Source organism: Nomascus leucogenys, chromosome 7b (genome assembly GCF_006542625.1).
Source record: "Nomascus leucogenys isolate Asia chromosome 7b, Asia_NLE_v1, whole genome shotgun sequence".
Lineage (NCBI taxonomy): Eukaryota > Metazoa > Chordata > Mammalia > Primates > Hylobatidae > Nomascus > Nomascus leucogenys.
Genome location: NC_044387.1, coordinates 96,931,379 through 96,956,341, shown reverse-complemented (window position 1 = coordinate 96,956,341; position 24,963 = coordinate 96,931,379). Strand labels below are relative to the sequence as shown.

The following is a 24,963-nucleotide window of genomic DNA, read 5'->3' as shown; positions in this document are numbered from 1 at the left end:
TCCTCCCATGTGCTGGGATTACAGGTGTGATCCACCATGCCCAGCCACGAAAGTATTATTTGTAAAGTTACTTCATGACATGAAAAATGAAAGGAAATTATACCAATCCTCTTCTTTCATTTATTTCTTCACTGAATACCATATGCCTGCTACACTACAAGGGAGAAAGTACATGCACCCACTACCATGCCTCGACTCATTTTTGGATTATTAGTAGAGATGGGGTTTCACCATGTTGGCCAGGCTGGTCTCGAACTCCTGACCTCAGGTGATCTGCCTGCCTCAGCCTCCCAAAGTGTTAGGATTACAGGCGTGAGTCACCGCGCCCAGCGCTGCTTTGAAATAAATTCTTAAATGGGTTTTAGTTACCCATTTAACAGAGAAATTTAACAGCTCAAGGGCTAGTAAAACAGCAAAATTGAATTTTTGTGTTTTTAGACACAGTATTTCTGGTTAAATAATTCAACTTTGTTTTACTCAACATTGTTTCATAGCAACAAATTCCCCACCCTGCCACTTTGGTAACTAATCTGGAATTCTTTAGAACCAAAGGCATGTAAGCAAGCAACAAGAAATTCATCTGGAATTAGTTGCAATACACAAAGCAGGTGTGCCTCAAAATTCACAAATTCTTTGGGAATAACAAATTGTAAGGAGCTGATAATTAATATTCTTAGCTCTCAAAATAAATAAACTCTTATAAACTCTGTGAAAGGAGAGACTTTGTTTACAAGTAGCATGCCTTGAATATTCCTTGGCACATAGTAGTCATTCAATAAAAATTTTAAAATCATATTTTCCCTACTTCGTTATTTATTTAAAATATTTTTCAGATTCAAGTGGCTTCCTAGTATATCTGCCTTATTATTATTTTTACAAATATCATATTTATACTCACAATAGCTTTGCAAAGTATGTTTTATTATCTACATTTTATAGATGGGGGACCATAGGCTTTGGGGTGTTATTATCATCACTAACTACATTTATTTAAAAACTTCCTAGGACTTCCAGAATATATATAAGCTTTATTCGTTAGTTAGTAGGATACCAGGAGAGACCTTTGAGGAAGGAAGCATCAGATAAGAGTGATGCTTCAAGAACAGTGATCAGCTGGTGTGTATGGGATGCATGGGGAGGGAGAGAAGCAGCAGTAGGGAAAACAATTTAGTCTCACCTGTAATTTCCTACAACGAGGTAATTAAAGCATGAACTTCGGGAATAGCAACAGCAGAGCTGGAGAGGAAAGTATGAGTGGGCTTCTAATCTCATTTGCTGTTTTCGTTTACTTTAACTCTTGAGACATCCCTTACTTTGATCTTCCACCCCTTGAAGACACTCTCAGCAAACCCTTAAATACTCTGGAAACAGGCTTTTTCTTTTTGGCTATAATGCATTGTGTTTAAATGTATGGAATGGTATTTGCTGTGATTGTTTTAAGAAAAAGCCTTGTTCATGCTTTTGAGAGCTCTGGACTACAAGATGCTTCGGGATGTCTCAACTCTAGATGCAACTGATTCTTTGCCAAAATGAGACAGGTCAAGGAATGGTGGCAGCTGTTGATTTTTGTGTTGGCCCCGCACCTTGCATAGGAGTGGGCATATCATAATCACTTTGAAAATCAGTAAAACATTATGAGTCCCAGTTTCTGAAACTTTATTCTAGCTCCCCATTTCCTCCATGTTTTCCAGATATATTTCCCCCCTGATAATCCTCTTTTTCTTTTTTGACTCTCTTTTCACTCAGCCTTTTCTAACAGGCTTAATGGATCCTGATTATCCAGGCCTCCAAATCCTAAAAAGATGTCCCTTTAGGGGAGTAATAAGGAATCTGATGACTTCTTCTTGGAATTACCTTGCATCTGAACACATTGCACTTATTTGAGAAAAGGCTCACGTGTTTGGCATAATACTGATCTTTCATATAACTCCTCGAAGCAGGTAGAAAAACCTATTTCTAACTCTGCTGTGTAAAGGGACATAATTAAATAAAATGTACAGGCAAATAAATAAATGGTTTCTTTGTAAATGGAAACATTAGAGGAAGAAAAAAAACTCATCTCCCTCAAATAATAATAATAAATTCAGCTCAAGCCTAACTGAAAAAAGGAAGAAAAAAATAATAAAATACAAATAAACTTGAGAAGAACTTGGGACAGAAACCTAGTGTAATCAAACACTGGGCTATTTACATACCTTATTTCACAGTAGCTCATTTCATTGTTTCAGCAGTCTTCATATTTCAAATGAGGAAGTGAGCCTCAAAGGTTACAGAGATAGTATCTAGAGAAGGAAAGATTGAAGCACAAGTATATCATTGCCCAAAACACATACTCTTAGTGTTATCTTATATCATACATGCATGGTCCTCCAAAGCTTGTTCTCTCTTAGAAAACTCAAAACTCTGTCAGACGTTGTGTTAGATGTGTATCTTTGGGTCTGCATTGTGTTATTTTAAGTAGTGCATACATTTGATTGGGGAAATTTAGATTTCACAAAGAATATAGGTTTTAAGTGAGTGAAAATATTAAAGTATTCTTTGAGAATTGAACCTATTACACAGTTTAATGAATATTCATTAATATAATTACTGCTGACATGTTTACTATAATTTCCACTACTACGGCTATTACTAACTATAGCTATCTTTGAGTGTCAACATGTACAGCACTAGGCTATGCATTTGACATATATTATTTAATGCCATCAAGTACCCCAAGGTTTTTTTCAAAAGCAAAATTGAAATTAGTCATAGAAAAAGAATATGAAATTGCAAAAATTTTTGTATATCCATAATATTATCAAAATTTGTGCTATCACAGGTATACACCAAATAATATGCTTAATATCAAGGAATTATAAAGCTGTTATAGTATGGTTTTAGCATAACGTCAGACAAAAAGATCAATGAAACAAATCCAAAAATCCAGAAAAAGTGCCAACAACGTATGTAGTCATGTGGTTCACAATAGAGAAAATGCATTATAAAAAAATGAAAAAAAGTAGAAAAGTTATATTATTTATACTCTTAGGCTGAAAAAGGCCTTTCTAAAAGTGAACATAAAATAAAATGAAAATATGTATATGGCAGAAAACACTGCAACAAATTAAAAGACAATAAAATAGGAAATTATTTGCAATATACATAATGGATGAAAATGGACTAATACTCTTAAAATATTGCATGATATACTAATGAAAAAACAAACTGGTGCTTCATTAGAAAGATGGGCAAAGAACTTGAACTGAATATTAACAAAGAAGAAATATAAATAAATACTACATATTGCATGATGGTAATAGTGAAGGAAACGATAATTCTTTACAATCCTGGTGGGAGTATAAATGTGTATATCTATTCAAGGAAGATGTGGTATTGCAAGTTGAAAGGCCTTTAATGTATGCTCCATTTAGATAGCCAACTCACTTTGGAATAAAATTTCCTATCCAACAGAAGTGATATAATTCTGTCAGGTATATGTATAAATTCATTGTACAGCTGTCTGTATAATAGTGAATATAAAAAGCAACCTATACAGACAATAATAAAGAATTGATGAGATAATTTATAGTAAAAACAAATTAGCACATAAAGGAATGTAATACAACTATAAGATGATGATACAGATGTATAACTTAGATATGAAAGGAGGTTCATGATTATGACAAAGTAGGATACACAACTTAATATACTACACACACACACAGATCATATATATTTAAAATATAATCTTTTCACAAAATAAAGTATATATATAGATTGCGTATGTGTGTGCATGTAGTGGTAAGAGTAAAAGATATGCAACACAAAAAAGTTATCTTCTACAAATTACAGGATTAAGGTAATCATGCTCTTCTTTATACATTTCTGTATTTTAAAATTTAAATGATGAATATATGTAACTTTTTATAACCAAAGCTAAAGGTTCTAAGTAATTATACCTGAGCATTTTGGGAGGCCATATTATTAGCTCTCATTTTACCCTTTCATTTACTTCACTGCCCTGATTTCTGCATCAATTCCATTTCTGTTTATACACCCTCCACTGATAAAAATGCGTATTATGTCCATTAAAAGACATGTAGAGAATAAACATGTAGAGAAAAGACATGTAGAGATTAATAAATTGCAGTAGTTCATGTAATGGAAAATCAGTCAGCAGGGAAACCAACTGCTTTACACGATAAGGTTGAGAACAAGAATACTCAAACACTGAAGATTATATACTATAGGATTTCACTTATGTAAATTGAAAAACTAAAAACTGCTTAGGTTGGTAGAAGTCAACAATTCTTGGTTACATTTTGTGAAGAGAAATGAGAATAAAGATAGCTTCTAAGATGTGGTCAGTGTTCTGTATCTTGATCTAGATATGATTATAGGGATTTTTTCAGTTTGTAAAAATTGATCACACTATATAGTCATGATTTGTTCACTTTATTCATTAATTAGGTTTTTTTCCAAAATGGCATCTTTAATATTAATACTACATTTAATACTAAACAGCATTGACATACATCGATTTTTAAAATATCAAAGAAGAAAGGAAATTTTATGAAACATAAATATTTTAATAACACATTACACTTTTTAATTTCAAAAGAATTTTATGAATAAACCTTTTTGAAAAAGATATAAGGTTGTTTTTGAAATTATAGGCAAGCAAAGGAAAATAATTCTGAAATGTTTTATATTTACTTACCTAGGAATACTATGTCTGAACTGCTCCATTCTCTTCTCTTTATGAAACAAAGGAGCACTGTGTAGAAATGCCTATGTAAAAAGAAAATAATATATTACCCTGTTCAATAAATAATTCTCTCTAAGAACATTTACTAAGTCTAGTTGCTAGTGGTATTTTAGATTAACTCATTCTGACATTTCTACGTGATTTTACAGGGTGAAATTCAAGCAAATTTCAACTTTCTGATGTGTTAAGAGGCTAATAAATTACCTATACAGCTAAATTATTGCATCTGACAAGGCCCACTCTTACTTAACTGCAGGTTTCCCAATAGCGGCACTATTGACACATTAGCCTGGGTAATTCCTTTTCTGTAGGGGAATGTTCCGTGCCTTGTAGAATGATTAGCAGCATTCCTGGCCTCTACTCACTAGTGCCACGATTCTGAAAAGTGAACAAAAGGAGCAACAGGGGACCGTGTAATTGGAAGGTTGGGGGAGGATCTATCATTGGCAAATCAACCCTGATTTGAGAACCATTGCTCTACTGTTCTATATATTGGAATATTCAAGTAATCCATTTTAGTTCCTTGGAATTGCCTTAATATTCAGTGAATAATTCCATTTGTTATTTTTGGCTTCACCTACATAGTACTGTTTTTGCAATCATATAGGGAAAAAGGTTTGAATTAATATTTCTGAAGTTATTTTGCCATTTGCCAAAGTGAAATCAATGAGGATCCCCTTCCAGAAAAGTCAAGCAAGTAGTTTTCAGTGCAGGAAATCAGTGTGTATAAAGTACTTTGTTTTCCAGTGTGTTGATTACGCAGAAGTAACTGATTGTCTACGTTGGTATTACATTAGAGAGTAAATGAATATTTAAAATTTCCTAAGAGCCTACTTAGATTTTGATAATTTTTTTTGTTTTGTGTTTAATTAAAACAGGTAACAAACTAAGAAAAAGTGACAAAAAATAAGATTTTATGCTGTTAATAGATATAAAAAGAGTCTATTCTCTATTATGGTATTATTTTCAACATTTGCAATAGAACATTTCAGACACCAATTCAATTGAAAATTAAAATTTAAAATTTCCAATTAGAAACTTCCAATATTAAGCTGAAATTTAAGTATCTAATTCCAGGGTTCCCTATCTGTGGCACATCAAATTGGTGTAGACACGGATGATGGGTGGTCTGAGGGTGAAAGAATCCTGACTCTCACACCTTCACTGAAACATTAGGTAAAATGGTTTGCTGAGGTTATGTGACACATTTATAAATCTCTATTCCTTAGAAGGATATGTTTGAATTTCCATATTTATCGATGACTCTCTATCAAAGGGGGTTTTAAAAGTGAATTTTATAACTATGTATTGGAAGGTTTCTCAAATCCAAAATTTTGTTTATTCTGCCACTTGACCCAATTTTTGCTTAAAAGAAAGTATTTTAAATAATTAGAATATATTTTTAAAATGTACAAATTTACCCACCATAGACAGCTGAAGAAAATGAAAGAACCTACAAGTTCATCTGTTATACAACTGCCATTTTCAAATAGGAAGGAATGAGAATATGCAAGTTTCTTTGCTATTTTAGGGGAAGAATAACTCAGCAACTAATGGTAGTATAGAGTTACTGACTTTATTACCTACCTTATGAGAGATTAATGCCAATTGACTATTTATTTTCTTAGGACACAGAGATGATGTGTATAATGAATAATATGATAAATATTTCATTTTAAAACATTTTAGTAAATTTCTTACATTATTAATCTGACCATTTGAGCAAGTAATCCTCCTTATGCTTTACCTTATAAAATTATCTGTTGTAATGTACATTTTTTCAAATGTGAGGTATTACTTGAGTCAGACTTTTAAAGTTAGTATATGGACAGTTAAAAAATTCATAAACTTTTAAAGATATATGGACAGTTAAAATTTATAAACATTCCTTGTTTTCCAGTTTGAACATTAGGTTCTTTTTCCCCTCTCCACCAAAATACAGATATATTGGACAAGTAACCAGACTTGCCTGTGACCCTCTGTGGCCACTTCATGAAAATACGGTACAGTTTGAGTATCCCTATTCCAAAACTCCAAAATCCAAAGTGCTCCAAAATATGAAACTCTTTGAGTATTAACTTGACTTCAAAGGAAATGCTCATTGAAGCATTTTGGATTTTGGATTTTTGGATTAGGGTTGCTCAACCAGTAAAATACAGCTATTTCAAAAACAAACAAATCCAAAATCCAAAACACTTCTAATCCCAAGCATTTTGGATAAGGATACTTGGCTTATATTGTGATCAGACGTTTCTTTTGATCTATTCTTGCCTATTATTTCAATTCTGATTATTATTATTTGATGAGAATATGCTCCTAGGTAAAAGAACATTTTTCATAATTCAAGTCTATGCATTTCCACCTGATTTTCAACTTCATAAAATTATTAAATATGTCACATTTATATATAACATGGTCGTTAAGACAGTTATTTGAAGAGACTGTTGGCATTGGTTTCATAGATTTTTAAAAGATTTTTATAGATTTTAAATGCCATTCATTAGCAAGTCCAGAACCATGAATGGTATTAATCCTAGATGCCTCTTCTGCTTCCCACTTATTACTGACTCTCTGGGATATTACAAGTAGGACAACTTGCATGCACTTGTGCCTTCTCCCTAATGGGCATCTGCACAACCCCAAGTCAAAGTAGAGAAGCAAGAGAAAAAATAGTTTTTTTAAAAAAACAATAATTATGTGTGTAAAACATAAAGTTGTCAATTCTCCCCTAAGTGCTCATCTCATGTTATGACTCTTCATAACCAAAGAGAGTTATAGAGTGCAGGAGAAACCCCAAAACTCTTTGTCATCTTGTAATTTCTCCCAGAAAGAGGTATCTTGTATCATCCTTCTTCTGTTAAGTCAGAAGGGAATGCCTTTTAGGAATCAGGAATGACTCCCGATTCTCTGTAGCTCCCTGACGTTGTCATTGCACACTCAGCTTTGGCTTCCATAGCATCTCAGACTCCTCCACTGAATATCATGTAGGTTGCTGTTTGCTAATGCATAAATGCTGACGATTACTAGTAGTTACTAGTACCTCCTAATTGATCCATCCAAGTTGGAATGCGAAATTAGATTAACTTTTACATTGGTTGAAGTTTTTATTACAGTTTAGCATCCATTTTAAGGCACTCTCTATTTTAAACTGCACCAAATCCTTTGAAAGATAAAGGAATATATTAATGTTCAAACAAATGACCTCAGTGTTCTAGAAAACATTGGTGTACATAAGGCTCAAGAAAGCATTAGGAAGGAACTTGACTTTCATATGCATAACACATCCACTTGAAAGATTTTGGTATGTCTATGGCTCAGAACTCATTCTAGTTTACTGGGACCTCTTCAGATTCTTCCAAACTAGAATGTGAATGTGAATGTGAATGTGCCGTGGTTAGGTTGTAAACAGTCCTGTCACTATTCACTGAGATATTCACTAAACAACCCTATCAGTTAGGGGACAATGCTCACTTCCTAGGTTACTAGTCATTTAGAGTGAAAATGCTGATCTGATAATCTCTGTACTGTGCTTTTGTTCCCTAAGGATGTTATAATGACAATTCCACTCTGGCTACAAGAGTCATATTATACTTGTATATCAAATGTCTATTTGGATCACCACGAAAACTCTGTGAGAAAGATATTGTTATTCCCATTTTACAGAGTAAAATGAAGTTCAAAGAGAGAAGTCTAATCTTACTCAATTAAATATGATCTGCAGCAAAGATAGAAATATGGGTTTTTTTTAATACTTTAAGTTCTGGGGTACATGTGCACAACGTGGAGGTTTGTTACATAGGTATACATGTGCCATGCTGGTTTGCTACACCCATCAACTCGTCATTTACATTAGGTATTTCTGGGTCTTTTGATACTAAAGCTTCTTTTCCTTCCACACCAGTATAATCATTACAGTCTAGTGAGAAAAAGCGAATTAATTGCTCAATCATCAAGCCATTTGTATTTCATTTATCTGCCATAGACTACTTTTGCCAATGATTAGTGTAAATTAAATAATATATAGAGGCATGCTCTATGCAGAAATAAGAGCAGTGAAGTAAATGAAAGGGTAAAATGAGAGCTAATAATATGGCCTCCCAAAATGCTCAGGTATGATTACTTTAAACCTTTTGTTTTGGTTATAGGAAGTTACGTATGTTCATCATTTAAAACTTAAAATACAGAAATGTATAAAGAAGAGCATGATTACCTTAATCCTGTAATTCAGAGAAGATAACTATTTTTTATGTTGCATATCTTTTACTCTTAACACTACTCACACACTTATGCAATCTATATATAAATTTTATTTTGTGAAAAGATTATGTTTTAAATGTATATATGATCCTTCTGTGTGTGTATGTAGTATATAAATTGTGTATCCTACTTTGTCATAGAATATATCATGAACCTCTTTGCATATCTAAGTTATACTTCTATATCAACATCTTATAGTTTTATTACATTCCTTTCTGTTCTAATTTCTGTTTTTACTATAAATTATCTCATCAATTCTTTATTATTGTCTATATAGGTTGCTTTTTTTTTTTTTGAGATGGGAGTCTCACTCTGTTTCTCAGGCTGGAGTGCAGTGGTGTGATCTCAGCTCATAGCAACCTCTGCCTCCCGGGTTCAAGCAATTCTCTTGCCTCAGCCTCCTGAGTAGCTGGGATTACAGGCGCACACCCCCATGCCCAACTAATTTTTGTATTTTTAGTAGAGATGGGGTTTCACTGCATTGGCCATGCTGGTCTGGAACTCCTGACTTCCTGATCCACTTGCCTTGGCCTCCCAAAGTGTTGGGATTACAGGCATGAGCCACTGTGCCCAGTCTGCTAGATTGCTTTGTATATTCACTATTATATAGACAGCTGCACAGTGAATTTGTACATGTACCTGACAGAATTATATCACTTCTTTTGGATAGGAAATTTTATTCCACAGTGAATTGGCTATCTAAATGGAGCACGTATTAGAGGCCTTTCAACCTGCAGTACCACATTTTCCTTGAATAGATGTTCAAATTTATACTCCCACCAGGATTGAAAAGAATTATAGCTTCTTTCACTTTTGCCATCATACAATATGTAGTATTTATATTTCTTCTTAATATTCAGTTCAACTTCTTTGTCCATCTTTCTACTGAAGCACCAGTTTAATTTTTCGTTAGTGTATTCATGCAGTATTTTAAGAATATTAGTCCATTTTTATCCATTATGTATATTGCAAATAATTTCATACTTTATTGTCTTTTAATTTGTTCGCAGCGTTTTCTGCCATACAAACATTTTCATTTTATTTTATATTCACTTTAAAAAGGCCTTTTTCAGCCTGAGTATAAATATAATAGCTTTTCTACTTTTTTTCATTTTTTAATATTGCATTTTCTCTATTGTGAATGTTATGCTTATGTTTTTCTCCAGCTGATCTATTGAGGAACAGTGTTTTTTTAAATAAATATAAATATTGTTATAGTTATTTCTCATTTCGAAGTTTTACAGTACTGATTTGTTTGTCTTAAAACTTCAAATAATACTTAATTGAAAGTCTCTGTCTACCATCATCCCTTTCTTAACAGTTTGGTGAATACCTTCTATTATATTGTGTAAGGATGTTGTATGGCAGCTCCTCTTGCTAGGCTGAACATGCAGGCCTGTTATGGAAATTGATGTGATCAGTCTAGGTCACAACCTGTCTTTAATCCCAGCTGACTTATAGCGGAGAGTTCCAGGAACCGTCCAATCACACACAGGTCCCTATTGCTCCTTCTCTTCTAGGGCTATTCAACAAGCAGAGACAAACAAAAACTGATCTGTGACATTTCACTGCAGGTAACAGTGACCACAAGTACACCTGTACAGTTTTTTTTCCAAAATTATTGAGGTGTGACTGACAAATAAAAATGGTATATATTTAAGGTATGTGATGTGATATTTTGCTGTACATATATGTTGTGAAATGATTATCATAATCATGTTAACATATCCATCACCTCACATATTGTGTTATTTTTATAATCACTTTTATAAATTTTCCCTTCAGTAGTAACCTTTTTAGATTCTGAAACATTTTTGAGTTTTGAATTTTGTGTCATAAGTGAGTTTTTTTGTCAAATATTTTATAAACATCTAATTGGGAAACTGTGAGAGAATGTTTTGTAACTCGCATTTAAACTAAGATCTCCTCTCCACCTCCACCCTTCCCGTATTCAGTAGATTTTGTATGGTTGTATGGTGTATCAGGAATCATCCCATATACTTCAGAAAGTAATGGAATAATATAAATATTTTTCTAACATAGACCTATAGAGATTAAGTGATATACTCAAATCACATCATAAATGGTAGCAAAAGGGTAAACTCAACATTCACAGCCAACTTCATTATCTAATAGGGAACAACACATTTCATATTAGTAATTGACTGTTTTATTTTTAGGAGGCTCTGTTATAATGAGATTAAAAAATGAGATTAGATTATGTTTCTCAATATATGGTACAAAAATCACTTACATAGAATTTAAAAATAGAAGTGAAAAATACTTTTCAGATTAAATAAGATTTAGATTTTAAGGCAAATTTGTTCATTTTGTGCTTCAAAAATTAGACAGGAAAAACTATAATTTGTTAAAATGTAGGTTCTTGATCCATCCAAGAAACCATGGAGAGGTAAGGGACAGTTACCTGCATTTCTGACAGTTCGTTCATTAACTCTTATTCCCACTAAACTTTGAGAACAAGTGTCCAAAGTATTTACTTATATATTTAGAAGATGGGATAATCATGACAATAAAAAATAAACAACTGATGTTGTATTTTACCTGGCAGATAGATAAAGCTATACAAGTTTCCTTTTTCCTAATTCTAAAGTATAATTTAGAAAAAAATTGTATTTATTTCTTAGATATGGTAACTACTAAAATATAATTTGGAATGTTCTACTTAAATGAGTACACTTATATATGCAGTTGCCATCAATAAGAAGATTTAGTGTTCTCTGAACTATTTCATTTCTATGAAGGTGGTATTAATCTTGATGATAAAATTTTCTTTTAAATATTGAGAGACTCTGCCAAAATATAAATCTTACTGTGACAATGTTGTTGAAATTCCTTTCTTCATATGATTATTTGTTCTAAAATAGCTCCCATGAAAGTAAAATTCCTACTCTCAAGCATCCTGCTTAATTATATTGTATTGTTGAAGGTAACTAAAAATAAATCAAAGCATTAGGGTGGATTTCAGTGTAACTTTGTCTGTTTAGTAGAGTGATACAAATGAATACATTTTCAAACATACAAATTGACCAATTATTTGAAAGAGCTATGAATAAAACAAATAAGCTACTTTAAAAATATTTTAAAATTATATCACAAAATTTTTTTCCTAACAACAAAATATATATTTTTAGTTGTTTTGGTTCATACCAATTAAAATACAAATATAATTTTACCAAGGAAAGTGAAGTAATTTAGGAGTAATTAATAATATTTGTGTTAGGGAACAGAGCATAGATATTATTAAACCTAACCGTTTTATAGTGCATTTGTTTCTAAATCCCTTAAGCTGGTAAGTCATTGATCTTGCATTTTTCTTTGACAGGCTTATGCAAGCAAAGATCTGGAGGAGCAGTTACGGTCTGTGTCCAGTGTAGATGAACTCATGACTGTACTCTACCCAGAATATTGGAAAATGTACAAGTGTCAGCTAAGGAAAGGAGGCTGGCAGCATAACAGAGAACAGGCCAATCTCAACTCAAGGACAGAAGAGACTATAAAATTTGCTGCAGCACATTATAATACAGAGATCCTGAAAAGTAAGTGTGGGAAATAAAATGTATAGTAAGCCTTATGTATCAAACCAGTAGAAGTTGCCAGCCTGGTTCTTTAATTTCAGTGTTTGTATCACCAAATACACCTTTAAGGAAGAAAGCAAATAGAAAATAAAGAATTACTTCAAAACAGAACATTTTATGATTTCACTTTGAGTATTAAGATGACTTCGTAAAATATGAGATAGATAGGTCCATGCATAAACAACACACATTAATTTTTTCAGGTGATAGCCATTGGAAAATTTTAAAACAGATGGCTATATTTTACACACTATATCTGTTTAATAACTTAAACATTCTTTATCTTATCAAATAATTATATGTTAATTTGCTATCTGATTTGGATGGAGAAATGCTTCATTTGAAATCACCTTTTCAGATGTCACTCGTTGCCTTGCTGCTTCATAGATAACTGGCTCAGAGCGGGACTTAAGCTGATGAGGTATCTAGGATGAAGCTTCACAGAAAATGATCATGTTGCATAAAATGTCATAGCATCAATTGGTGGGGATAGGACTGGACACAGAGGCTCATATCTGTAATCCGAGAACTTTGGGAGGCCAAAGTGGGAGGATTGCTTGAAGCCAGAGTCAGAGACCAGCCTGAACAACACAGCAAGACCTCATCTCTATTAAAAAAAATTAAAAAGTGGTGGAGTAATTTAAAAACATACTTGCCTTCAGTTGGTAGCTCTTAATCGCTATAAAAGTTTGATATTGGAAAGTATTTTGAGAACAGAGGCAAACAAAATGGCTTCATGGTTGTATAACCAATAGTTTATGTCCTTTTCCAAAAATTCTATTTTAGGGGAAATATGGGAGAAATAAACTAGTATACTTAGGAAGTACATTATTTGTAATGCAGAATTTAAAAAATCAACAGTATTATAGGTAAGCTACTAACTCATCAGAAACAAAATTCCCGAGGAGAGCTAAAAGGGATAGGAAACACTGACTTTGCTGAAGAAAGTTCAGAATGAGTCCCAGTTGGTGGAAAATAGCCTTGCATTTCACGTAGCTGCGGCCACGACATTACCCAAGGTTGCCAAATAGTCCACCTGAAAAGGATTTTTGACTTGAACCTAAAACCCTAGCTGTCTTCTCATATGCAACTCAGTTTTAAAGAAAAATAAAATTATATTTATATTTGCATTGAGAGCACAAAAATGGCCCATACTATAGAGAATGAACATGACTCTCTCTGCACATCTTATAAACATTCATATATTAAATTACCATTTTGCTAAGAAAGAAAAACCAAACATTAGTGTTGTGGGATATTGGTGTACTTTTAATAAAGCATAATGCTAATTTTGCTTATTGCCTAGCTATAGAAATGAGTTTAAGAAAATATCCTTAGCTTGTCTTTTCAGTGTTATATCATATTGTCATTCACAAGTCAATTTAGGATCCTATAAACTGTCTCTTTAGTTATATATTGAACTTAAATGTTAAAATCTGAAATCGAATGTGAGTGATTTGCAGCTGCTGTGGACTTTTTTTATCTTGGTGGTTTCCATAAAACTTACTGATTTCCCTATGACTTGACAGGTATTGATAATGAGTGGAGAAAGACTCAATGCATGCCACGGGAGGTGTGTATAGATGTGGGGAAGGAGTTTGGAGTCGCAACAAACACCTTCTTTAAACCTCCATGTGTGTCCATCTACAGATGTGGGGGTTGCTGCAACAGTGAGGGGCTACAGTGCATGAACACCAGCACGAGCTACCTCAGCAAGACGGTGGGTATTGCCCATTCCTGCTACCCGTGAGAGCCCCCGCAATCAGAACCTTTAACTTTGGGGATGATGTGTTTAAACTTCTGGTTGCTTTAAAGTAACTTGTTTCAACTCAGGGTCTCTTATATTTTCCTTAGGGGAATGAAGTCAATTTTTCAGTATTTTGTGTTTTTGACAACACAGTGTCACAAAGAAAGTAATTGATGCTTTATTGCTTTGCAAACTCTTCATATAGTGGAGTCAAAGCCTCATGAAGAAAACAATAAATATACATATGTATGTGTGTACATGTATGTGTGTATGTGTGTGTTGATCTTTAAGAATAAACATGTTCATTTGGCAATAAAATACTTTTAAATGGGTAAGTTTTCGGATGGTGGAGATAACAGTGCAAACATTATTCAAAGTGTAAAATTAAATGCGTGTGTTCTGTGAAACAGTGGTATAGTATTGAAATAAGCCATCTCACTGAAGACATTTATTGTCTTCCTGTGGAAAGCAAAGGAAATAACTCTTGACACTAAATCTCAAATGTTTTGAATAAACTGGGAAGTTTATCTCATTAAATGGTAAGCTTCTGATAACCAGGAAATGTCTCTTAAGGTTGGTTTTGGATCAGGGATTTTCGGACCAGACACATAAACCCACTTTGTGGATCTTACGTGGTAGAGGAGGCTGGCTGTGGAACACGCGTATGTGCTGGCGATAACCATGAAAGTGTTGTTTGAAATTGTGTGCACCTCTGGCCTCTGAACAGAAATGTTTGGAGAAATCCAGACCTGTGGGCTGGGCTGAAGCAAACTTCTCCCAAAAGACAAAACTGTGGTTGTCCTAATGGCCTTTCCAAGCTGCTTTTGGAGTTAGACTCATACACGTAAATCTGGCAAAATTCAGAACTGTTCTTTGACCTGGAGAATGAAAAATGAAATTGTTTGAAAGATGTGTTAGATTTGATTTGTATGATGTGGTATGACAGAAAATTAGCATTTTAATTTTATGCAAACTTTAGCTGATCTACATGGTTTTCAGTAATAAAACCTACTCTTATTTCAATATAATATTAATAGAAATCAGTTAAGATTACTATCTCAATTCCATGAACTACATTTTTACAGCTAGTTGAATATTTCTAAAATTTTTACTGTTACGACCATTTGGCCTCTGAGTTTGGAGACATTGCCTTATTATACAACCCAAATTAATTGCTTTCTTTTCAAAAATTGAGTTTCTTTATATTGCTCACCCAATTGATAAAGAAACAAGCCATTTTAGATTAAGACTTGCAAGAAGAAACAAAAAATAAATTATAAAGCTAAATTTTCTATTCAGCTTGCCTCGCCTCAACTGTAAAGGTTAAAAAAAAATTAAAAGGTGATGCTTTGGGGCCTTCTATCATTTCTTTTAGTATCATATTAAGCTTAGCCAGATGCAGTTCATTCTGATTATTTCCTAAAAGCACAGCAAAATAATGTAGGGGTCATTCCAACATGTGTTCTCAAGGAAAACAGTATGACTCTAAATATAGTCCTGCATTTAGAAATTTTACCAGAAAAATGTACAGTTGTGGGAACATGATAATATTTCAGTGGCAGCCAAAATTCTAATATTTTTAATAGACTATAATTGTACTATTGGGCATAGCAAAAGTTATCCTTAGTTCATTTATCCTCCCCGAATCTTTATCAAACAACAATAAAATAAACAATAAGACATTATAGTTTTGTATTTACTATTCTAAATAAATTAATACTACTTTAACAGGTTTTATTGGTATTATGTATTTTATCATAACCCTGAAATAAAACAGGATTCTTTAAAATCCTCTAAATTTTAGAACTGCGTCCTTTAAAATAAATTAAATAGAAATACTTAGGCCAAGCAGATATTCTTTGAAAGGTAATATTCATTTTTAAAACATATTAATAATTAAAATGTTGTTTTTATCTTCAAGCCAAACCTCTTAAGAGGAATTTTCGTATGCTGAGTCTCTTGAGAAAAATGTCATTTCCTTTTAAAGTTAGAGAAAATAAATATGGATGATTTAGGAATTGAAATATACAATTTTTGGAATGCCGTTAACAATTTGTATTTTAAAATAATTCAGTTATGCAATATGACATATTCTGGATTATATTCCTAATATGGTATTTGATTTAAATCAAATAGTAAACCAAGGTACTTTGGATACTCTTTCCAACTAATGACATAACCTTCCCTCTGCTCTTCCTCCTTCCATTTCCTTTCTTCATAATCTTTTCTATAAATTACTTTCAGGCATATTTTTTAAAAACATAGATCCAAATCTATGGCTAGGCATGGTGGCTCACACCTGCGGTCTCAGCTGCTGAGGAGGCAGAGGCACGAGGATCGCTGGAGCCCAGGAGTTCAGGGCTGCAGTGTGCTAGGATTGCACCACTGCACTCCCAGCCTGGGTGACAGAGCATGACCCTGTTTCAAAAACAAAAAAAAAACCCCACAGATCTGATGTCAGTCTCCAGCATAAAGGCCTTTCAGTGATTTCCCATTGCTCCTAAAATAAGACAAAAATCTTTCTTAAAGGTTATATTTATTGATACATCATAGTTGTACATATTTTAGGGTCATGTGTGATATGTTGATACCTGTACAAAATGTGTAATGTTCAAATCAGGGTAATTGGTATATCCATCTCATCTCAAACATTTATCTTTTCTTTCTATTGGGAACACTACAGTTCTTCTCTTGCAGCTTTTTAAAAAATATACAATATATTGTTGTTCACTACAATTTCCCTGATGTACTATTGAATACTAAAAACTTACTCCTTCTATTTAACTGTGCTTTTGTACCCCTCAACCATCCTCTCTCCATCCTCCCTACCCTTACCCTTCCCAGCCTCTGATAATCGTATTCTTCTCTCTACCTCCATGAGATCCACTCATTTAGCTCCCACATAAATGAGAACATGCAGGATTTTTAAGACCACATCTTTATCACAACCTGCGATCTCTGCCCTATAGCCCCTCTTCAGCATCATCTAATGTAACAATTCTTGATCTTGTACTTCCAATGCTCCAGACTTTCTCCAATTCCTGGGCATCATCGTGTTTGCTCTGGTCCTGGGCCCTTGTACACACACCTTTAAGTTAACCTGGCCTTCCTGTCTCCTCTTTCCTGAGGTGCTAGCTCTTCAGATCTCAGTTTGGGTGACAAGTGGCTTTGGCAAGGCCTCAGGCAAGACTTTCTGACCTATTTAGATTAGACCCAATATTTGTAGTAAAAGCTTTATAGTTTCCCATACTTTTAAAATAGTATTTATTACAGCCTGTAATCCCATAGTTTATAGTTATGTAGTCATTATTACTTGATTAATGTCTCCCTCCTCCACAAAGGCAAAAACGGGTCTGTTCACTACTTATCCCAGTGCCTACCACAGAATCAGTGCACAAATCTCTTTTAGTATCACATAAAAACTGTGGACGCTTTCATGAGAACAAATGAAAATACAGACACATCCATAGCATTTTCCCCCACAGTTTTAGGGAGTTGGTTCCCTGACCCCTAGCCTTTTTCCTTTAAACCAGTCTTTAAAACTGCTGCCTTGAAGATTATTAATAATAAAATAGCTGATTAACACACTTGTGGAATTTTCAAATAATGAGTCTTTTTGCCAAACAAAAGTTTACGCTATCAATTTAGCTTGATCTTTTTTTTTTTTTTTTTTTTTTTTTTGAGACGGAGTCTCGCTCTGTCGCCCAGGCTGGAGTGCAGTGGCGTGATCTCGGCTCACTGCAAGCTCTGCCTCCCGGGTTCATTCTCCTGCCTCAGGCTCTCCGAGTAGCTGGGACTAACAGGCGCCCGCCACCACGCCCGGCTGATTTTTTTTTTTTTTGTATTTTTAGTAGAGACGGGGTTTCACCATGGTCTTGATCTCCTGACCTAGTGATCTGCCCGCCTCGGCCTCCCAAAGTGCTGGGATTACAAGCGTGAGCCACCGCGCCCGGCCTAGCTTGATCTTTTAAAAAATACCTGTTTCTGGAGAGGAACAGAAAAGATTGGGTACTGGGCTTAATTCCTGGGTGATGAAATAATCTGTGCAACAACCCCCATGATATGAGTTTACCTGTATCACAAACCTGCACATGGACCCTCAAACCTAAAATAAAACCCCAAACCTGAAATAAAAGTTTACCTATGTCACAAAGCTGCACATGGACCCCCAAACCTAAAATAAAACCCCAAACCTAAAATAAAAGTGTACCTATGTCACAAACATACACATGGACCCCCAAACCAAAAATAAAACCCCAAACCTAAACTAAAACCCCAAACCTAAAATGAAAGTTTACCTATGTCACAAACCAGCACATGGACCCCCAAACCTAAATTAAAAGTTTATATATATACGTATATATACAAAGTTTATATATATACATATACGTATATGTATATACAGATATACATATATGTATCTGTAAAAGAAACAGATATCTAGATATATCTATATCTAGATATCTAGATGAGATATATGTAGATAGATCTAGATATCTGTTTCTCTTACAGATAAGGAAGAAAATTCTTCTTTATTCTCTCATTCATTAGTTAATATGAGCAAAAGCCAACATTATATTTTTCTTACTATTGGTCGACCAAATAAATGCGTACTTTACATATGGGCCAAATAGATACCTAAGCATACCTTAGGTAAAATCTAAACTTGGAAAACAGAAAATCAGTACATTGTTCGTAAGCAAAGTAAATAAATTTAGTCTTCCATTAACCATTAGTGGTTTTTCTTTGACCATTGCATATTCATTTTCTGCCTTGGTCTAATTAGGTGTCACATTCACCCAGTGGTTATTGGAGTGAAAGTATTTATTCAAGGGTAGGTGTGTATGATCAGTAGCATAAAAGTTGCTGTATCAAGAGGGAGGTGTTGGAGAGGTTTAGGCTTTAGAAATTGCAAGGCTTGGCTGGGCATGGTGGCTTACACCTGTAATCCCAGCATTTTGGGATGCCAAGACAGGCAGATCTCTTGAGCTTAGGAATTGGAGACCAGCCTGGGCAACATAGTGAAACCCTGTCTCCCCATAAAAGTATAAAAATTAGCCAGGCGTGGTGTTGTGCACCTGTAGTCCCAGCTACGCAGGAGGTAGCTGAAGTGGGAGGATTGCTGGAGCCTGGAAGGCAGAGGCTGCAGTGAGTAGAGATTGCACCACTGCACTCCAGCCTGGGTGACAGAGCCAGACCCTGCCTCAAAAAAAAAAAAAAAAAAAAAGAAAGAAAAGAAATTTCAAGGGGCCAGGGGTAAGATGAGCATTTAGTGCTAAGTGTAAGCTGCATATAGGTGAAATAATTTTGCCTAGTCTACTCAGTACTTAATATTTGCTATAAGAAAATTGTCTACTTTAGATCACATGGAATCTTTTCTTGCTGTATTTCATCTCTTTCACCTCCCAGCTTTGCAGAATTTAGGCTTACTTTTATAATAGATTTACCATGTTGATATGAGTTTTCTCAACTTCTTCCCAGTGATTTGCTTGTGTGAAAAATCAGGACTTGCCCGTGAAATTTCTGACGTTTGTCTACTTTTTTGTTATTGGTTGATTTTTTACCTTTAGTTTTTTTCTATCCTTTTGGTAGGCTATATATTTACAATAATCACAATATTTATACATTCTGATCTGTAATGCAGTCATTTTAAAATTCATATAGCATTAGTTTTTATTTTGTCATTTTAATTTTTTAAAGATTTGAAGATTTTGAGAATTAAAAATTTGTAGTTCATCAAAAATATGGTATTTCTCCTGAGAATTCTGACCTAAGACACCTTCTCTGCAGACTGTAACTCTCCTTGTGTTTTCTCACCTACTTTTTTTACTTTTCCCAAACCTTTCCCTCCAATTCAGTCTTCTCTCATGATTTCTATACTGTCCACTCAACCTTGTGACTTTGCTGTCCCTCAGACAGGTCAGTCTGTTTCACTTAACAGTTACAACCTATTCCCTACCACTTTGCCCAAATAAGCAAGTAAGTGAATCCTATTCTTTTTCCAGTATTCTCTGTCTTAGTAAATGACATCATCATGCAGCCAGTTAGTCAAGCCAAGTTATTCTTCCTTTCACTAAAACTAATTGCCATTCGATCTACCTTGCAAACATCTCTAGGACCCATCCAATGTCTCCATGCTGGTAATCCCACTCTGATCTAGACCACATTTACCCCTTACCTAGACCATTCCTCTTGGACAAGCCTAATAACTGGTCTCCTACCATTCTTCCTTTCCTCCAATCCATTTGCCACTTTTTAGCAGTGATTTTTTTTTTTACTCTTCTTAATGCTAAGTCAGATACTGCTAAAAATTCCTCTATAACATTGCCTTATTGGGATGGAGCCAGCATTCAACTAGTGTGGTGATAAGCTTGTCTTTTCTAATTGAGTTGCTTAGGCCAGCATCTGGTCAGATTCATTGGTACAAATGTTCTAAGTTGTTAGTGTTCTGAATGGAACTCTTCTTTCAGACAAAATCCCTTAAACATAATTTCCTGGGCCCTCAATGATCTGGATGCTACCTAAATGTCCAGCCTCAAATGTCAATGATTTTCCCCACAAAAACTACTTACCACTAAGACCCAAATTCTTTTCACTTCTCGGGTTATGTCAATATCTGTCACCTCCAGCATTGCAATGCTGTACTCTGTGTTTGAAACATCTCCCTACACATGATCCCATATCTCGATGTATCTAGTTAATTTCTACTCAACCTTAGGCCTAAACAGAAATGTGACTTCCAGGACATTCTGTTGTGTGCTTCCACAGCATCCACTGTTGCCGTGTCTTAGCATCATTACCTTATCTTTCATATTGTTTTATCTTTGTTTCATTCCCTAGGTTTTTTTTTTTTTTTTTTTTTTTTTAGATGGAGTCTCACTCTTGTTGCCCAGGCTGGAGTGCAGTGGCACGAACTCAGCTCACTGCAACCTCTGCCTCCTGGGTTCAAGTGATTCTCTTGCCTCAGCCTCCCAAGTAGCTGGGATTACAGGTGTGTGCCACCACACTTGGCTAATTTTTTGTATTTGTAGTAGAGATGGGGTTTCACCATGTTAGCCAGGCTGGTCTAGAAACTCCTGACCTCAGGTGATCTGCCCACCTCTGCCTCCCAAAGTGCTGGGATTACAGGTGTGAGCCACTGCACCCAGTCTTATTCCACAGGTTCTAGACTCCATGAAAGCAAAGATTGTGTCTGCTTATTACACTGAACACTAGCACAGTAGTTGGCACATAGCAAACACTTAGACGTGAATAAAATGAATACTTGAATAAAAAGAAACAAATTTGGGGTCAAAGGTCAAATTTTGAATATGCTCATTTGAAAGTCTGAATGGTGTTTAGGTGGAGATACCAGAAGGTTTGACGTATATTTCTAAAATTTTAGAACAATAATTGGGTCTTTAAATATAGATTTGGGAGGAAGCATCATTATGATAAATGTCATTTGAAGCCTGGTGTGCTTATTAATTCTTAGGGTATTGATGTATCAGAAGAGAAGAGCAAACATCAGTACCAAGGGAAAGCCAATATTCATCATTAGCTGTGCCCTGCATTTCCCTCTTTGATTTTGTATTGTCATGCCCTTTTCCTATCCAAAGGATTCACTTATATTTTTGTTTACAGTATAAGGGATAATTTTTTTTTTTGAAATGGAGTCTCCCTCTTGTCACCCAGGCTGGAGAGCAATGGTGTGATCTTGGCTCACTGCAGCCTCCACCTCCTGGGTTCAAGCGATTCTCCTGCCTCAGCCTCCCAAGTAGCTGGGATTACAGGTGCCCACCACCACGCCCAGCTGATTTTGTATTTTAATAGAGATACGTTTTCACCATGTTGGCCAGGCTGGTCTCGAACTCCTGACCTCAAGTGATCCACTCGCCTCGGCCACCCAATGTGCTGGGATTACAGGCGTGAGCCACTGCACCCGGCAGACAGTTTTAATTTAAATTCAGTTAGATGAGTGCATATGGTACACCCATTATGTGGCGCTTCATACTATGTACTAAAAGCATACTATGCACAAAATGTAGGTGTACAGTGATGGATAGATCCTGCCCTAATGGAACTAACAAATTAGCAAGGGAAATTAACATTTATCAAGTAATAACAAGTAGTTTAAGTGTTGTGAAAGAAAAGTACAAAGGCTTATGGAAGTGCATATCCAGGATGTTTACAAACCAAGGGAGGTCGAGGCATAAAATTTCTGAAAGCAAGAATGCAGTGTTCCTACATTTTTACTAATATTCCAAGTTCTGAAAACGTGTACTTAAGTAGCACCTTTTCCTGGGTTTGTTCAATTTATTGCATTATCAGTGTAGTGTGAATGGGAGTGTGTGATGATTTCTTTCAAATATAAAAGGAAATTTCTTAATGCTGTATTTTCTTAAGGTTAAAAAAAAAAAAGACTTTTCATTTTGTTAAAAGAGTCCCAGGCACATTTTGTAGCAAAGCCACCAATTGGAATGATATAAATTGTAAGGACAATGTACCTCAGGTAATGTTAAACTCAAGTTTTTTTATAGATACTTCATAGAAATGTTTTTTTTTAATGGGACTCAATGAAGGGGAGGTTATCAGGGTGTGTGAGGAAGCCAGCTGTTCATTGAAAAGTAAAAGCATATGCACTGTGCATTCCAAAGTGTGCTAATCGATAAAAACTGCTTCAGAGTTCTCCACACAAATATCTAAGTGGCTTTGAAAAGTTAAGTAGATTGGATGTCTTTTCAACCTCTTTCATAAACATACACTTTGAGTGTATCTTCTTGTGAGAGGTTGTATATTTAAGAGATATAACCAAAAAGTAGAAAATGAGTTTTGCAGGGGGTAAATTATTTGGTGATAAAAGCAGAAGCAGAAGAAAGTCATCTGCTTTTGAGGCACACATTTGGATTAAAAGTTACTTGAATGTTAGTATTTATCTTATATATTTTACTAAATCCAGGAAAGAATAAAGAAAAACAACTCAGTCTCTAGAGTCTCCTTGAAAATGGTGGGGTTAAACCAAGCTCAAGGAACTAGAGGTTCTTTGCTGTGTTCATTAGTGCCAGACTAAAGAAGCCAGTTTAGTTAGGAAGCTAGCTTGCTATGAGCTAATTCTGATATATAGAAGCAGCATGATTTTAAATTCTACATTGGCATCTTAAAAACAAGCAGCTACTTCTTTTTCGTTATTTTATAAAGCAATAATATGAGCATGTATATTAACAAAGACATGCTCGATTTTATTTAAGTTGGATGTTTCATAAAATTTTACAACAAAAAATATTTAAACCTAAGTAAAATATGCAACTATATAATGAAATTAGAGGTATTATTCTGCACTGCAGTCAGAGATATTTCTTCCATTAATTAAACAGAATACTGCAGCAGTCTGGAAGATTAATTTATTACATTCCTATGTATTCAGCAAGTGGAACGTGATTTGTATTGTATCTTTCTCAAGTTAATATTTGGCAAGCACAGTTGTTGGAAATCAGGTTTTATCCTGATGTGGAAAAAGAACTCTATGCCGGTACCAGTTATCAGAAGTTTCTTTAAGAATAACATTTGCCTTAAGAACATAATTAATGCAAGTGTGAAAAATACCACTTTTTTCCAACCCAGGGTACAATGAGATTCACATATTTTATTCAGTATTTCTAAAACTCTTCAACTGAGATTTTTATTTTAAATGTGGTACTGTGTATACTTTTTATGCATAACAACATGTTAAAATTAATTCAGTATCAGATTTAAATCTGTTAGGCTATCTGTTATTCCATTTTCTTTCCCAAACCCAATTTAAGTTCCACAGGCCTTTTATAGCTGGCCATGTGGTTGCAATGCTAAGGCCTTTTCCCATTTTGGGGGATTATTTCTTTAAATTTTGTGTAGTTTTAAAATCTGATTTTACAGTTATTAATCGTATTTTTCTGGGGGTACATATATCTGTACTTAATAGACTAAAGTTTAGAATATTTAAATTTAAATTAAATATGGTAGTGAGATTTGTTCTGAAGAGAAACTGGTTATATTTAGGATATAATGGTGTTTTAAAGGAAGGCATTTTTTGTGTCATATTTGTATCCACACAAACATTACTTATAATTTACTACTAAATTATAACTCAAGATCCTCTCAGTAAGGAAGTTCTACACCTTTATCTTGAATAGCCAGCAAGATAAGTACGATTAGGAATTGTTGCTTTATAGCTGTTGCTATGCTGCTGTAAACAACCTATTGTTTCAAAATGTGGCTTTATTTGAAGTCCATTCTTGTTGGTGAGAATTGACTATTAAATATTCCTATTAAAGAATGCCAGTTGATTACAACTGGGAAACTCTCAGTTGGAAACACTTGCCATTTCCTCTTGTTTATTATAGTTTTATGGAATATACAGTCAGATTTTTTTTCAGTTTCCAGCCTTGCTTAAATGCCTTTTTTTATATGTCCTTTTGATGTTCTCCAAAACCAGCAACTGGTATTATATGCCTAAAGTACATGTCAGGTTCCATAATGAATTGTATTATTACAAATTTTTTTGTGTCCTACATTGCACACAAGTTAATATTACTTATTGTTCCAGAACAATTCACTTTATTGTATAAAACTGTTTTAGAAAAATTATAATTTTCAAA

General features: G+C 34.3%; 1 protein-coding gene across 1 annotated transcript in view; it reads left to right on the top strand.

Moving 5' to 3' along the window:
* The window catches only part of VEGFC (vascular endothelial growth factor C), a 117,192-nt gene that overhangs the window by 67,044 nt on the left and 25,185 nt on the right, over positions 1 to 24,963 (top strand). The window contains exons 2-3 of the mRNA XM_012507985.2: positions 12,351 to 12,564; positions 14,133 to 14,323. Coding sequence (XP_012363439.2) covers positions 12,351 to 12,564; positions 14,133 to 14,323 — 405 coding nt within the window. The remainder of the gene's footprint in view (positions 1 to 12,350; positions 12,565 to 14,132; positions 14,324 to 24,963) is intronic.